Raw genomic sequence first — 14,875 nt, 5'->3', positions numbered from 1 at the left:
TTGATTCCCAGCATCCCGTATGGTCCCCCAAGCACCTCCAAGAGTAATTCCTGAATGCAAAGCCAGGAGTAACCCCTGTGCATTGCCAAGTATGACCCAAAAAGCAAAAGAAAGGAAGAAAGGAAGAAAGGAAGAAAGGAAGAAAGGAAGAAAGAAAGAAAGAAAGAAAGAAAGAAAGAAAGAAAGAAAGAAAGAAAGAAAGAAAGAAAGAAAGAAAGAAAGAAAGAAAGAAAGAAAAAGAAAGAAAGAAAGAAAGTTAGCTTGAAATAATAGTGTAAATACATATGTGTACGTTTACATCTTTTTTTTTTTTTCTTTTTGGGTCATACCCGGCAATGCACAGGGGTTACTCCTGGCTCTGCACTCAGAAATTACTCCTGGCAGTGCTCAGGGAACCATATGGGATGCTGGGATTCGAACCTGGGTCGGCCGCGTGCAAGGCAAACGCCCTACCCGCTGTGCTATCACTCCAGCCCCTACATCTATATTTTAAAAGGAAGTATATCTATGTATACACACACACTTTTACTTACACAACAGAGAAAAGGGGATTTTGACTGGAATAATATTTATACCTGATAATTTGGGGGCAGGGGTGGGCTGTTCCTTCCCAGTGGTGCTGGGGAGCCCAGGTACCACTCATGGCAACACTCGGCCCAGCCACAATGGATTGACTGGCCAGTGCTCAGGTCTTGTGAGGTGCTGCTTGGGCTTGGAGAAGCAGGGTGCCACCAGGGCAACACCAACGCTGCTGGGGCGGGCAAGGATGGGGGGGTGGTATGATGCATGAGCATGAATGCCTCACTGAACTCGGGGCCTTAAGTATGCAAGGCATGGTGCTCTACCCCTTTCAGCAATCACTCAGCCCTGAATTCTTTTTTTCAGTTTTCAGGTTATATTCTCTGACACTCTTGGATCAAAAGTAGAAGCACCAGGAGCAAGAGAGAGCACAGGGGTTTAGGCATTTGCTTTGCACAGGCCAACCTAAGTTCAATCCAGCTCCACGTGGTACCCCAAGCCCCATCAGGAATAATCCTTGAGCACAGAGTCAGGAGTAAGCCCTGAACACAGCCACATGGAGCAAAAAAAAACGAATAAAACATGAGGGTTATTATTATGCAACAATTGTATAAAATATTAGAATAACATTATATGCCACAGTATATATTCATTGCAGTACAATGTATACGTATTATACTGTATAATACATAATAACAATAAGTTGGTTTTCATATGTTCCAGATTGCACAGGAATTCTTTTCCCAAAGGTAAACCTCTACATACAAGTTTTGAGGCTGGTATACTCACAACATAAAGAAAACAGATATAAAGTAGGGAAAGGTAAATCAGAAAATTCCTCACTCCTTTTTCTGCTTCTTATTTTGTTTTTTGTGAAGCAAGATAGTTGGGTTTTTTTACTTGGGGGCGGGGAGAGGGAGAAGATGGTTACTTAGGACTTACTCCTGGTTCTGCACTCAGGAATGACTCATGGTGGTACTCAGGAGACCATATGAGACGCCGAGGATCAAAAGCAAATCAGTCATGTGCCAGACCAATGCTCTACCCACTGTGCTACGGCTCTGGTTCCACAAGATAGTTTTTACTGAGACTTATTTAGAAAGATGTGAGAGGCAGGAAAGCAAAAGTGTTCAAGACAGAGCACAGGTTTCTCCAGAATGGAAAGCAGGCAAGCAGAGAAACAGAAAGAAAAGCAAGCAAGCTACATGTTCAAGGAAGAACACAGGCTAGAAGAGCAAGCCTCTGGAGTTTAACTCAGCCAATGGCAGTTTTGGACTTGAACCCCTGAAAACTTCAGCATTATGTTAAAAAATATCTTGTCACAATCAACATGAGAAACATAATACAAAAGAGAAAAAAGATGCAAAAGGATCCTTATTTTGCAAAACCATCCAATGAGCAAATTATGGACTGCTTTGTCCTTTTTAATTCTTCCTATTCTTTTTTTGTTCAATTTTTTGTGTCTGTGATGCGATATAGTACCCTGTAATGAAACCTGTTTAGAAAGATGTAAGGTGAGGAAGAAGAAAATGTATTCAGAGAGAACACAAGATTTTAGAGTGGAAATAAGCAAGCAAAGAAAATAAAGACAAGCAAGCAAGATACACGTTCAAGCAAGAACATGCGCTTGAAGAGCAAGCCTATTGTTTCTATTTCTTTGTTTTGGGGGGTCACACTCAGCTATACCCAGGGGTTACTCATGGCTGTGGACTAAGGAATTGTTCCTGGTGGTGCTTGGAAGTTGGGGGGATAGGCAGACCATATGGGATGCCAGGGATTGAACCTGGATTTGCTGGGTTCTATTTTTTAAATAATTTTTCCCTCACAACTAACTGATAAAGAGAAGCATTTGTTGGCTATGCTAGCAAGACTCAAAATTCTTAATCTAGAACCTACTCAAATATTAGAAATTTTATACTCATTCATTACTTTAAACCCTGAAAAATTAATTCTTGTACTAAAAAGTTTTGATTAAAATATTGTAAAGTGAAAATTCACTGTCATCCCGTTGCTCATCGATTTGTTCGAGCGGGCACCAGTAACACCTCTCATTGAGAGACTTATTGTTACTGTTTTTGGCATATCCAATACGCACGGGTAGCTTGCCAGGCTCTGCTGTGCAGGCTCCATACTCTCAGTAGCTTGCTGGGCTCTCCGAGAGGGGGCAGAGGAATCAAAAGTGAAAATTAGCATAACTTAATATTGTAAACAAATGTTATTTACCACAATAACATCTCTAACTTGAAAAACTGAAGCACATATACACACAGAATATGCTGCTTATTTATTGGGCCTACAAAGCTTGGCACTCGATGAATTACAGATTCAAAATTCCATAGACAACTTATATGTTCTGTCAGTAAGGAGCTAAAATTTAAGTATCAAACACTGGTATATAAGAGAATCACAGCTCTAAAGCTTATTTTTAAAAACTCTTAATGCTGAAACCTCAACAATTTATCAACTCTTAAATGCAGTTCAGTATTTGTCCAATAGATGTCTTCACTGTTCTATCAATGAAATGAAAGGTACTATAGCAAACAAAAATATATTATTTCATACAAAATAGAGATGAGAGGGAAGGAGAGGAGGGGAGGGATCATCATTTGAGGTGCTGACAAGAAACAGGGAAAATGTCTCCAAATATAGTGACACAAGGCTTTTTTATTTAGAATTTTTAATTTTTTAACCAATTTCAAGATTTTTGTCTACTTATCTAAACAAGAATTTAATTGTATCTCTTTTTGAACTGCTTTTATAACTTTCTCCTATCAGTTACTTTTTGTTCAGTGCTGACTCACAGCTTATTACAAAAGACATATTCAACACCAATTAAGATTACAAGTTTTTTTTATTTAATTTTCTTTTTATTTTTTATAAGCAGCTGTTTTTTTCATGTGAAATTTAATTCGATGTAACTAGGTAACTTTTCCAGCTGTATAACTGTTATCCAAAACAATCAAAATTAGATCAAACTATATTACATCTGGTTTCTAAGTCTAGTTTCTAAGTCTGTGTCACTGACTGATGATTTGGTACTTATAAAACATGGTATTCACATCACTGGCTTTAAAATACATACATAAGTATATAATATGCAAATGTCCATGCATTGATCTTATAAATTATAATACCATGTAAGCATGTTTCACAAGTTTTTCTATTGGGGTTACATTAAATTTAAATATTTTGGGAAAGGTGACACTGTTATACTAATGTCTCCATCTATACTGCAATGAAAACTTAGCTCAATCTTTATTATTTGTCCCATTTTCTTAAGTAAATAGCAACCTAACATTTTCAGAACAATGTTAAATACTGGGGCTAGAGCAATACCACAGTGGTAGGGCGTTTGCCTTGCACACAGCCAACCTGGGTTCGATTCCTCCACCAGTCTTGGAGAACCCGGCAAGCTACTGAGAGTATCTTGCCTGCACAGCAGAGCCTCAAAAGCTACCCATGGTGTATTTGATATGCCAAAAACAGTAACTAGTCTCACAATGGAGATGTTACTGGTGCCCGCTCAAGCAAATCAATGAGCAATGGGATGTTAATGACAGTGACAGTTGCTCATCGATTTGCTCGAGCAGGCATCAGTAACATCTCCATTGTGAGACTTGTTACTGTTTTTGGCATATTGAATACACCACGGGTAGCTTGCCAGGCTCTGCCGTGCGGGCGGGATACTCTAGGTAGCTTGCCGGGCTGTCCGAGAGAGACAGAGGCATCTAACCTGGGTCGGCCGCGTGCAAGGCAAACACTTTACCCGCTGTGCTGTCTCTCCAGCCCCATAATATACATATATATACATATACATATACATGTATATAAAATGATAAATAACAGTTCCTTTGAGGTCAAAGAGATAGTACAGGTGGTAAGGTGCTCCAGCGCCATATATGGTTACAGACATATAGGAGTGAGCCCCAGGCATCACCAAGGGTGTGACCCAAAAAGGAGAGAGGAGAGAGGACAGAGACGAGAGACACACACACACAGACAAAGAGAGAAGAGAGGAGAGAGAGGGAAGGAGGGAGGGAGGGGGGAGAGAGAATTTCCCATTTAGACACTGATTTTTGATGGAATTTCAGGCACACAACGCTCCCTTCCCTAGTACCATGCCCCGTGCAGGTTCCTCCTGACAGACACGCTATCCTAGTTCGGGTCCCTCGGCTCAGTGGTGTGGGGTCTAGTGTTGAGACACTCACAGGCCCCTCTCCTCTCTACCACAGAGGCACCCATCCCCGGTTACTTCCCACCTCTGACTGCTTCCCTTCTCCACTACTCTCCTTCCTTGGCATTCTTGACAATGGTTATAAATTTGTTATAAGTGCCTGTAATATACATTTACTCTGCTGTAAGAGTATCAATCAATTCTTACTTTTGAGTTCCTTCAGGTTAGTTTTCATCATAATATCTATAATATTTTATCCATTGTCTTTAAGATACCAAATACAAATTCTCTTTTCCTTCTACTTACTATAACTTATAATTGTATAAGCTCTCTTGAGCCATCCTGGCATTCCCAGAATAAACTCCTTTTGGCCAGCATATTATCCTTTTATAAAGTGACACAGATTTATATATAAACAAATGTTAATTAAAAAAACAAAACTAAATTTATATCCTGCATTTTATAATTTCTACATATAACTCATATGCAAGATTTATTTTAGTTTGTTTCTTAACTTCATCCTATTTTATCATGCATCATATTTACTGAAAAAAAAGGAACTTTAAAGAATATATATATATATATACACACACACACATATTATATATACATATATTTGGTAAGCTCAAGATTTAAATTTCTTTGACTACATTTCAAGTTATAAAACTAATATTTCTTGGGGCTGGAGCGATAGTACAGCAGGTAGGGCATTTGCCTTGCACATGACCGACCCGGGTTCGAATCCCAGCATCCCATATGGTCCCCTGAGAACCGCCAGGAGTAATTCCTGAGTGCAGAGCCAGGAGTAACCCCTGTACATCGCCAGGTGTGACCCAAAAAGAAAAAAAAAAAAAACCCTAATATTTCTTTAGACCCCACAGTATATTTGCTAGATTCTGACAATACAAAGATTAAGAAAATCCCTGAAGACTCACAAATGAATCTCGGAAGAGATCAACAAGCTGCAGAGATGCCTCCCCCCCAAAAAAAAAGAAAAGAAAATATTGATGGAAAAAAAATTAAACGAACAATAAAGAAACGTAAAAGTATGCTATATTACTATATGACTGACTCCCATTTGTATATATGTATAGAGCTGCAGAAGGAAGATCACAAAAGAATTAAAATATGAGCCAAGTCCATCCTGAAGGCAAATAGAAGACAGAGAAAGGAAAAAAAATTCTAAATATGTTATCTAAAGTAATTATTTTTTCTCTTAAATAGCTAAAAAATAAAGAAGAAAATTAGAAGCCCAAGATAACAGTTAATTTTTCTTGCTCTCAGTTTCAAAAAACTATACTTCTGTTTCTTTCCATTAAAAGATAAAATTACTATAGCACATACTGTCATCTTATAGTTGCCTTATCAGATACATCAGTGTCTACTAAGCATTTGAAATGTGACTGAGGTGACTGAAGAATTGCATTTTTAATTTTATTTAAATATAAGTATTTCAAAATTAAGCTTAATTAAACAAACTGAAGTTTAAGCACCTAATTTAATCACGTTTTGCCTATCACATAAAAACTGCATTTTTACAAAACATTGAATTTCTCCTTAAAAAATAAAAGTCTTTGCTCCAAATTCAGACTTTTTAACAAAAGGAAAAATTATGGCACAAACTATTAGAAATAGTTTAGAAGTATTCTTACAAATATCTTCTCTTCGTGGGGGGCAGTCACAATTCTTGGAAATTAAAACCAAAATTTATAATTATAGTCCTTTAAGGTTACCTCTTAAAATATATTTATGACAGAGTTTTGTGTGTGTGTGTGTGTGGAGTGACAGCACAGCAGATAGGGCGCCTTGCACACGGCCGACCCAGGTTTGATTTCTCTGTCCCTCTTGCGGAGCCCGGCAAACTACTGAGAGTATCCCGCCCACAGGGCAGAGCCTGGCAAGCTACCCGAGGCATATTCTATAGGCCAAAAACAGTAGTAACAAGTCTCACAATGGAGGCGTTACTGGTGCCCACTCGAGCAAATCGATGAACAGGATGACAGTGCTACAGTGAGACAGTGCTAGAAGTATTCTTAAAAAATTGGTATTTTTGCTGCTGTCAGAATATTCCATTTTTTTAACCTCCTTCCTCATATCTGAATTTAAAAGAAATTATTCAGGGGCAGAGGGAACAGCAGAAGGGTTATGGCACTTGTTTTGCCATGAGACCAACCCAAACTTGATCCCTGGTACCACATATGGTTCCCTGAGCAACACCAGGAGGGATCCCTGAGTGCAGAGCCAGGAATAAGACCTGAGCTCACGGGGTGTGGCCCAATCGCTCCCCCTAAAAACAAAGGGAATTATTCAAACTAACCACAGCTCTGAGACTTGGTTTTCCCTTCAAATATGTGAATACAATTAACTGACCACAAATAATTAAAGCTATACATTTTCCTTAATTCAATCTAAGATTAATTCTTCTTGTATGTTTTTCTCCTTGAAATTAGCTTGGAAAAGTAAAAATGTCTCAGCCGCACTTATGCTAGAAATTTATCAATAGTCACAGTGATCAGCTCAAAGCCGAGTTTCCTCTCTCCAATACAAGTGACAGCAGGCCTGTAGGTTCTTTCTCAGTGTGCCTTCCCTGGCAGCCAACGATTTTTATCACATATCCTTGATAACAAGGCAACAGTTTCCATGGAAACCACAGAGCAAATGTCCATTACCGCTGCCAAGGACTGTGAGCACACCTACACTGATATGTATTGACTTTCGAAAGCAACTGTTTGCTCTCTTATTAATGTTTTTACCTTGAGCAATAGCTACCTACTGTGGTGCTGGTTTTCTTGCATATATCTCTATGAACAAATAACAAAGCAAGAAAAGTCTGCCGCTCTGTAACAAAATTAAGCTACACAGCACCAGCAAATGTCATTTCATACATGAGAGCACACAAATCCTTGAAGCACTGAACTGCTCATGAAATTCTCTTTTTCTGGTTCAAAAAAACATAGGAATTTATCTAGGAAAAGATGCTGATGAACGAGGGGGAAGGAAGGCAGGTTGGAAAGAAAGGATTAAGAAATGGTCACTGACCTCTCTCAACATATTATTCTCTTTTTCTTTTTGCTCCAAGAGGCTCTCGAGGTGGTGGACATGCATCTCTGCCTCTGCTAGCCGTCTTGTCCTCTCATGGTCTTCCTCAGTAGCCTTTGCAGAAAGCCCTTTGCTCTGCAACATCTCCAGGAGCTTCTTAATGGATTCATCCCGAGCATTAAGGGTTTGCTTCTGAGTTTCGATGCGCAGCTCCATCTCCTCCAATGTCTTTCGGAGCAGGAACAATTCTTTGGCCTGCCGCTCGTGCTCAGCATGGAGCCTCTGAAAGTTTTCCTCTGTCAGCTCCGCCACACAAGGCTCACCAGTCCTGCTGCTGCTATCCTGCTGAAAGAGCTGGTTCAAGTCCCGCTGGATCCGCAGCTCATCCTGGAGAGCCTGGATTGTCATCTGCATGTGCTGTAATTGAAACAGAAAAAGAAAATCTTCAATCAGCTTTCCTCCCCAAGCACCAAAGAACGCAGCAGGTTGGAGGAGAGCTGGAAACAGCACATAGGGCTTATAGAACTCTGCATTTGGTAAATCAGGATTCACAGTATCCTTTTACATTGTCTTTAAAGTGATTGAGGGAGCAGTCCTCCTGGTCCTTATCTCTACCATCCTTGGGTGTTAATCTCCCATTCTGTTACTGTATATTTCACAAATGAGTGCAGTGCTTCTATGTCTGTCCCTCTCTTTTCTGGCTCATTGTACTTAGCATATTACTCTCCATGTCCAACCACTTATAAGCAAATTTCATGACTTCATCTTTGCTAACAGTTGCATAGGTAGCCAGCCTCACGTGTTGGGGAAAGGCAGCTCAGATAGAGATGGGACCACCAAGCCACGGACGCTTGGAGAGCCCGCTCGGGATAGGAGATGTGTGCTGAAGGTAGTCTATAGACCGAACATGATGACCACTTAATGCCTGAATCGCAAATCACAACACCCAAAGGGAGAGAGAGTAAAAGGGAATGCACCTGCCACAGAGGTGGGGGCAGGAGGAGGGGGTGGGAGGGATACTGAGAACATTGGTGGTGGAGAATGGGCACTGGTGGAGGGATGGGTACCTGATCACTGCATGACTGACTTGTAAGCACGAAAGTTTGTAAGTCTATAACTGTACCTCACAGTGATTTTAAAAAAATAAAGACAAACCAAAAATAATAATAAACTAATTTAAAAATAAACTTTTCTAAAAAATAAAAATTTAAAAACTAAAAAATTATCTTGAAAAATTATCCCACAGAACTGGTGAAAGTTAAATAATGTAAGAACTTCTTAATTTTTATTTATATAGCACTGTAGCACTGTTGTCCCATTGTCCATCCATTCGCTCAAGCGGGCACCTGTAAGGTCTCCATTGTGAGACTTCTTGTTACTGTTTTTGGCATATCGAATACACCACGGGTAGCTTGCCAGGCTCTGTCTGCGTGCAGGCGGGATACTCTCGGGAGCTTGCTGGGCTCTCCGAGAGGGGCGGAGGAATCAAACCCAGATTGGCTGTGTGCAAGCAAATGCCCTACTCACTGTGCTATCATTATTAACTATGGACTGGAGCGATAGCACATAGGTAAGGCGTTGACCTTGTACACGGCCAATCCGGGTTCGATTCCTCTGTCCCTCTCAGAGAACCCAGCAAGCTACCAAGAGTATCCCGCCCACACGGCAGAGCCTGGCAAGCTATCCGTGGCATATTTGATATGCCAAAAGCAGTAACAACAAGTCTAATAATGGAGACATTACTGGTGCCCGCTCAAGCAAATCGATGAGCAACAGGATGACAGTGACAGTGACAGAAATATTACCTAATAAATTTTATCAGCAAACAAAAAAAAAGTGATTGAGGGGGCTGGAGCAATAGCACAGTGAGGAGGGCATTTGCCTTGCACGCAGCCAACCTGGGTTCAATTCCAGCACCCCAAATGGTCCTCTGAGCACCACCAGGAGTAATTCCTGAGTAGAGAGTCAGGAGTAATCCCTGTGCATCGCTGGGTGTGACCCAAAAAGAAAAAAAAGGGGGGATTGAGAGATTCACTGGTATGCAGGGGGCATTATTCTATGAAAAGATACATGGAAAAGTCAAAACCCAGATGGCTAGCTTCACTTGCCAAGTTCTACTTAGTTTTAATCAAATCACTTCTCCTGGAATAAGTGAGCAGCCAAGGAGCTACTTTAAGCAAATCACTGGGTCTTCCAGGGTTAAAGATTCACTCCCAAGTGATTCTCTATAAAATGCTAGTGACTGGAGATATATATATATATATATGTATAAAGTACTCAACAACTAACTCACAGCTTTGTCAGTAGATATCCACCAACTTGCACCCTTTGTTCCATGTTCCAAGTTCAGCAGTGATCCAAGTTTCACATATTTAAGATGTCCTTAAACTAGTAATCACCTATGAGAATAACCTGGGACAAATGTAAGAAGTTCAAAAATTTAGATCTGTACCCAGCAGTTCTAAGTTGACTGGTCTGGGACTGACTTTATAAAGGGTTCTTTCTGTTTTTATTTTATTTTAATTAATAACTATTTCTGTATGTGTAGTCCCAGGAAGCAAGCCCAGAGCTTTACTCATGCAAAGCAAGCACTCTATTGCTGAGCTACTACTCAGCCCTTTTGTTGTTATTATTATTATTGTCATTTTAAATTTACTTCAAATTTTAAAATTCACAATTTTTTTAAAATTCATTATTTAAAACTCTGAAAAAGAGTTCCTTTTCTGGAGGCTGGAGAGATAGCACAGCGGGTAGGGCGTCTGCCTTGCACGCGGCCAACACGGGTTCAAATCCCAGCATCCCATATGGTCCCCTGAGCACGGCCAGGGGTAATTCCTGAATGCAGAGCCAGGAGTAACCCCTGTGCATTGCCAGGTGTGACCCAAAAAGCAAAAAAAAAAAAAAAAAAGAGTTCCTTTCCATCCAGTAACAATCCCTCTAAAAGCTACATAAGTGAGTACTAGTCTGGCGAGGTTCTTATGTGTTTTTGCATGCAGCAACACTTTCCAAACTGCCTATTTGACAGTTTTCCAATAAGCCAATTCTGTTGGTGAAATAAAAGCTTGCTTTCCCTTTGAGTCAGCACCCCCATTCAGAAGTCATTTCCTTCCAGACCGAATCTTCCAAATTCAGTTCTCATGTTCTTTACTATCAGCTGACCTGTGAAAATGAAGGCAACTCTAGTTGTACACACGTACACCTTGTTGACAGGAATATGGTCTGAGAAATATGTTGCTAGGCAACTTCACTGTTGTGCGACCATCAAAGAATGAAATTACACAAAGACACAAATAGAGCCCATTACACACCTAGGCTACATTCTATAGTCTATTGGGACCGCTGTCATATATGCAGTCTGTCACGGACCAAAGTGCTGTTAAGCAACAGATGGTATTGACCCACCATCAGAGACTATAAAACTGCTCACATTTATCTTAAATATTCCGTCAGAAGAACCCCAGCAGCAATTCAGAAGCACACAATTTGAAAACACAAAAGAAGGTAGATAGACAGGCCGGGCTGTCACTCAAATGGCAAAAGAGGCCCTGAGATTGCTCCTACCACCACAAGGTCCCCTGAGTACCATGGGGTGTGGTCCCGCAACAAAAGAAAAAGGAAGATACAATTAGGCCTTTTATTTGGGGGGAGGGGCCTCCCCGAGGGGCTAGGGAAACATTCCCTGCGAGTCTCAAGTCTAAAGGATTTGATGCTTGTGCCTCATGGTGCTGGTGCCATGGACCACTGAGGCAATCCTCAAGGAGGCATGTGGTACTAAGGATCAGGAGGCCATGCAGTGTCAGGGATCAGACTCCAGGGGTCCTTCTGCACTCCTTGAACTATCTCCCTAGCCCAAGTTAGGTCTTTTTAAAACACAATCTGTTTTATTATTTGCTGACTGGTGTGTCATTAAAAATCTTGCTGCAAATAAATGCTAACATTTAAAAGTACTGAGTTGACACTAAGACTGTAATTCTAAATTTGTTGTTAAAAGGATCTTTCACAGTACATTAAAGAGACAGCCAGTGTCTGGGACACAAAATCTGCTAGATTCTGTGAAACCTTTGTCCCATTTAAGACATCTGTGTCTCAGCATATTAGAACATAAGTATGAGGACATCTGTGCCATCAAGTTTTAAGCTGCATGTCTCTGAGAATTTTCAGCTGTACCAGAGGGCAATTAAAGACTAAACTTATTAGTATTGGGATTATTATCACAAAAAAAGGCCAAGGCAATAGTACAGCTGGTAGGGCACTTGCCTTGCACATAGTTGACCCCAGGTTTGATCCCCAGTACCTCATGTAGTCCCTAGAGACCACCATGAGTAATCCCTGAATACAGAGACAATAGTAGGTCCTGAGCACTGCCAGGTGTGGCCTCCCTCACAAAAAAAACATACAAAAACCAAAAAAAGATCATAAAGAGGACCAGACTCAACGATGATATGAAAAGTATATAATTAAACATAAAAATTCCATTGCATAAAAAGAACATTAAAGAATATTAAGTATTCTTTTATGCTATTGAATTTTTGTTTAATTATATATTAAGTATTCTTTTTATGCTTCTAGATTTTTATATTACTGAATTCTAATATTTAATACTATACTAAAGTGTAAGAAGACAGTTTCATGCAATTTGCCACTACACGGATGGAAACGGAGAGTATGGTGCTAAGTGAAGGCAGCGAGGAGAGGGACAGACAAAGTGATCCCTCTCACACGTAGACAGCAAGGAACTAACAACTGCCCAAAATCGATAGGAGCTGAGAACTGGTGGAAAGACCTGTGCTGGGAAGTGGGGGTGGGGGAACTGGAACAGTGGTGGCTGAGAGGGCTCTGGTAGAGGGTACAGTGATCGAAGGCTGTTCTTACAACGCCCCACCAGGAACAGTACTGTGCATCACAGTGCTCAGAATAAAAATATAAATAATAATGTCTCTAGCACTACTATTCCAATTAGGTTGGTAAGGCTTTTAAAAATTATTTTACTCTCCGGGTCTGAGAGGTAGCACCGTGGGTAGGGTGCTTGCTTTGCACTCAGCCAACCCAGGCTCAATCCCCAGCACCCCATCGGTCCCCTGAACCATACGAGGCATGGACCCTGAGCTCAGAGCCAGGAATAAGCCCTGATCAGTGTCTTGTGTGACACCCAACCTCAAAAAAAATTTTTTTTCATGTTTACTGTGAAGTTTCCAAAATAGAAAAGTAGAAAAATTATTAGAAAAAAAACTTATGAATTTCATTTTCTAATACTATGTTTATTTCACTTTCAAATTCTGCCAGAAACCTTCTTTAACCCTGTACTGAGATATCCCGTGTATTTTTTTTTTTAAAAAGGGGGGGGGGCTGGAGCGATAGCACATCAGGCAGGGTGTTTGCCTTGCACACGGCCAACCCAGGTTCGATTGCCAGCATCCTATATGGTCCCCCAAGCACCGCCAGGAGTAATTCCTGAGTGCAGAGCCAGGAGTGACCCCTAAGTATTGCCAGGTGTGACCAAAAAAGAAAAAAAAAAGGAAGGAGGGACTGGAACTGGTGAGACTTTATTTTTTATGATCCATAAGCTTTCTCTCCCATTTAGTAAATCAAAAAGAAAATTAAGGGGCTGGGAGCAATAGCACAGCGGGTAGGGCGTTTGCCTTGCACACGGCCAACCCGGGTTCGAATCCCAGCATCCCATATGGTCCCCTGAGCACCGCCAGGAGTAATTCCTGAGTGTACAACCAGGAGTAACCCCTGTGCATCGCCGGGTGTGACCCAAAAAGCAAAAGAAAAAAAAGAGAAAGAAAGAAAGAAAGAAAATTAAGAGTAACCTGAAATATATCAACCAACTTTACAATTCATAAAAAATGAACATTCTGTAAAGTTAACTTTATTGTTCATGCAGTTGCAATATTAAATAAACAAAAACTCAATTACTATAAGGCTATGGTACTTCACTGATAGTAAAGATACTGTCTCAAGTACAATTAACCTTTATCTCAAAGACAAAGATAACAAATAATACCAATAAACACTAACCTATAGCTGAGTTAAGAATTTTATTGCTGCCATTGTTGTTCCGGTTCGCTTTGAGGCCACCCCTAGTAGTATTTAGGAGTTACTCCATTTGGCATTTGGGGGTGTGACTCTAGGCAATGCCTGGATAATGAACCTGGACTCTAGCATGCATAGCATCTACACTCTCCAGGCCCCTTTATTTAAAGGTGAGCACTTTGCCCCCTGTACTCCGGTATTTCTCCAGCTCAAATGATTTTTTTTTTAGTTTATTTTTTATTTTTTATAAACCTTCATCTGTGTCTATAAATCCCTAAGGGAATTCATTAAAAAGGAAAATAATGATGTTTTACCAAGGACTGTGAAAGACTAACGTGTTCACATCAGACTTGAGGTAAACGTATAATATAGGTTTCCATTATTTTATTATTATTTTTATTGTTGTGTGATCGCTACTGGTAGTGCTGACATTGAGGGCCAGAAGAGGAAACGCAGTGCCAGAAATCCAACACAGGGCCTTACACAAGGAATGTGCCATTTCACTTGAATGGCAGTCTTGGTCATTAAATAAAAGGTCGAAGAACCTTTTGATAAGATTAAACATACAATTGACTGGATGAAGAGCTGTAGTTAAGGATGTCACCGGTTCAGAAATAGCCAATAAAACCAGTGAATTGCCAAAGTAGAATTAGAAAAAGTTTATCATGCACATTTCAGAAAGAGCTTATACAGTAGGAACTGTCACTATCACTATTATCCTGTTGCTCATCGATTTGCTCAAGCGGGCACCAGTAATGTCTCCACTGTGAGACTTGTTGTTACTGTTTTTGGCATGTCTAATACGCCACAGATAGCTTCCCAGGCTCTGCCATGCGGGCGAGATACTCTCAGTAGCTTTCCGGGCTCTCTACGAGGGGCAGAGGAATCGAACCCGGGTCGGCCTCGTGAAGGCAAATGCCCTACCGCTAGGAACATTCACACCAAAACAAGGAATGAGGCTCAGGGGTATATTGCTATAAGATATCTTATGTAGGAAGAAAGCAGTTTAAGCCTCATAGTGATTGACTATAATATTAGAATTTTAAATGGTTACCTTCTATCAATCTCAACAAGCCCTGCAAAAATTTGCTTATGATTTCTAGAGGC

General features: G+C 40.4%; 1 protein-coding gene across 9 annotated transcripts in view; it reads right to left on the bottom strand.

Annotated features, from left to right (window-relative positions):
* Positions 1-14,875, bottom strand: part of ERC1 (ELKS/RAB6-interacting/CAST family member 1) — a 518,184-nt gene that overhangs the window by 395,549 nt on the left and 107,760 nt on the right. For all 9 annotated transcript variants that reach the window (XM_055141299.1, XM_055141303.1, XM_055141300.1 and 6 more), the window contains exon 3: positions 7,733-8,149. In XM_055141299.1, coding sequence (XP_054997274.1) covers positions 7,733-8,149 — 417 coding nt within the window. The remainder of the gene's footprint in view (positions 1-7,732; positions 8,150-14,875) is intronic.

This window comes from Sorex araneus, chromosome 6, assembly GCF_027595985.1.
Source record: "Sorex araneus isolate mSorAra2 chromosome 6, mSorAra2.pri, whole genome shotgun sequence".
Lineage (NCBI taxonomy): Eukaryota > Metazoa > Chordata > Mammalia > Eulipotyphla > Soricidae > Sorex > Sorex araneus.
The sequence above is the reverse complement of the archived record's forward strand: the minus strand, read 5'-3'. Positions and strand labels throughout refer to the sequence as shown.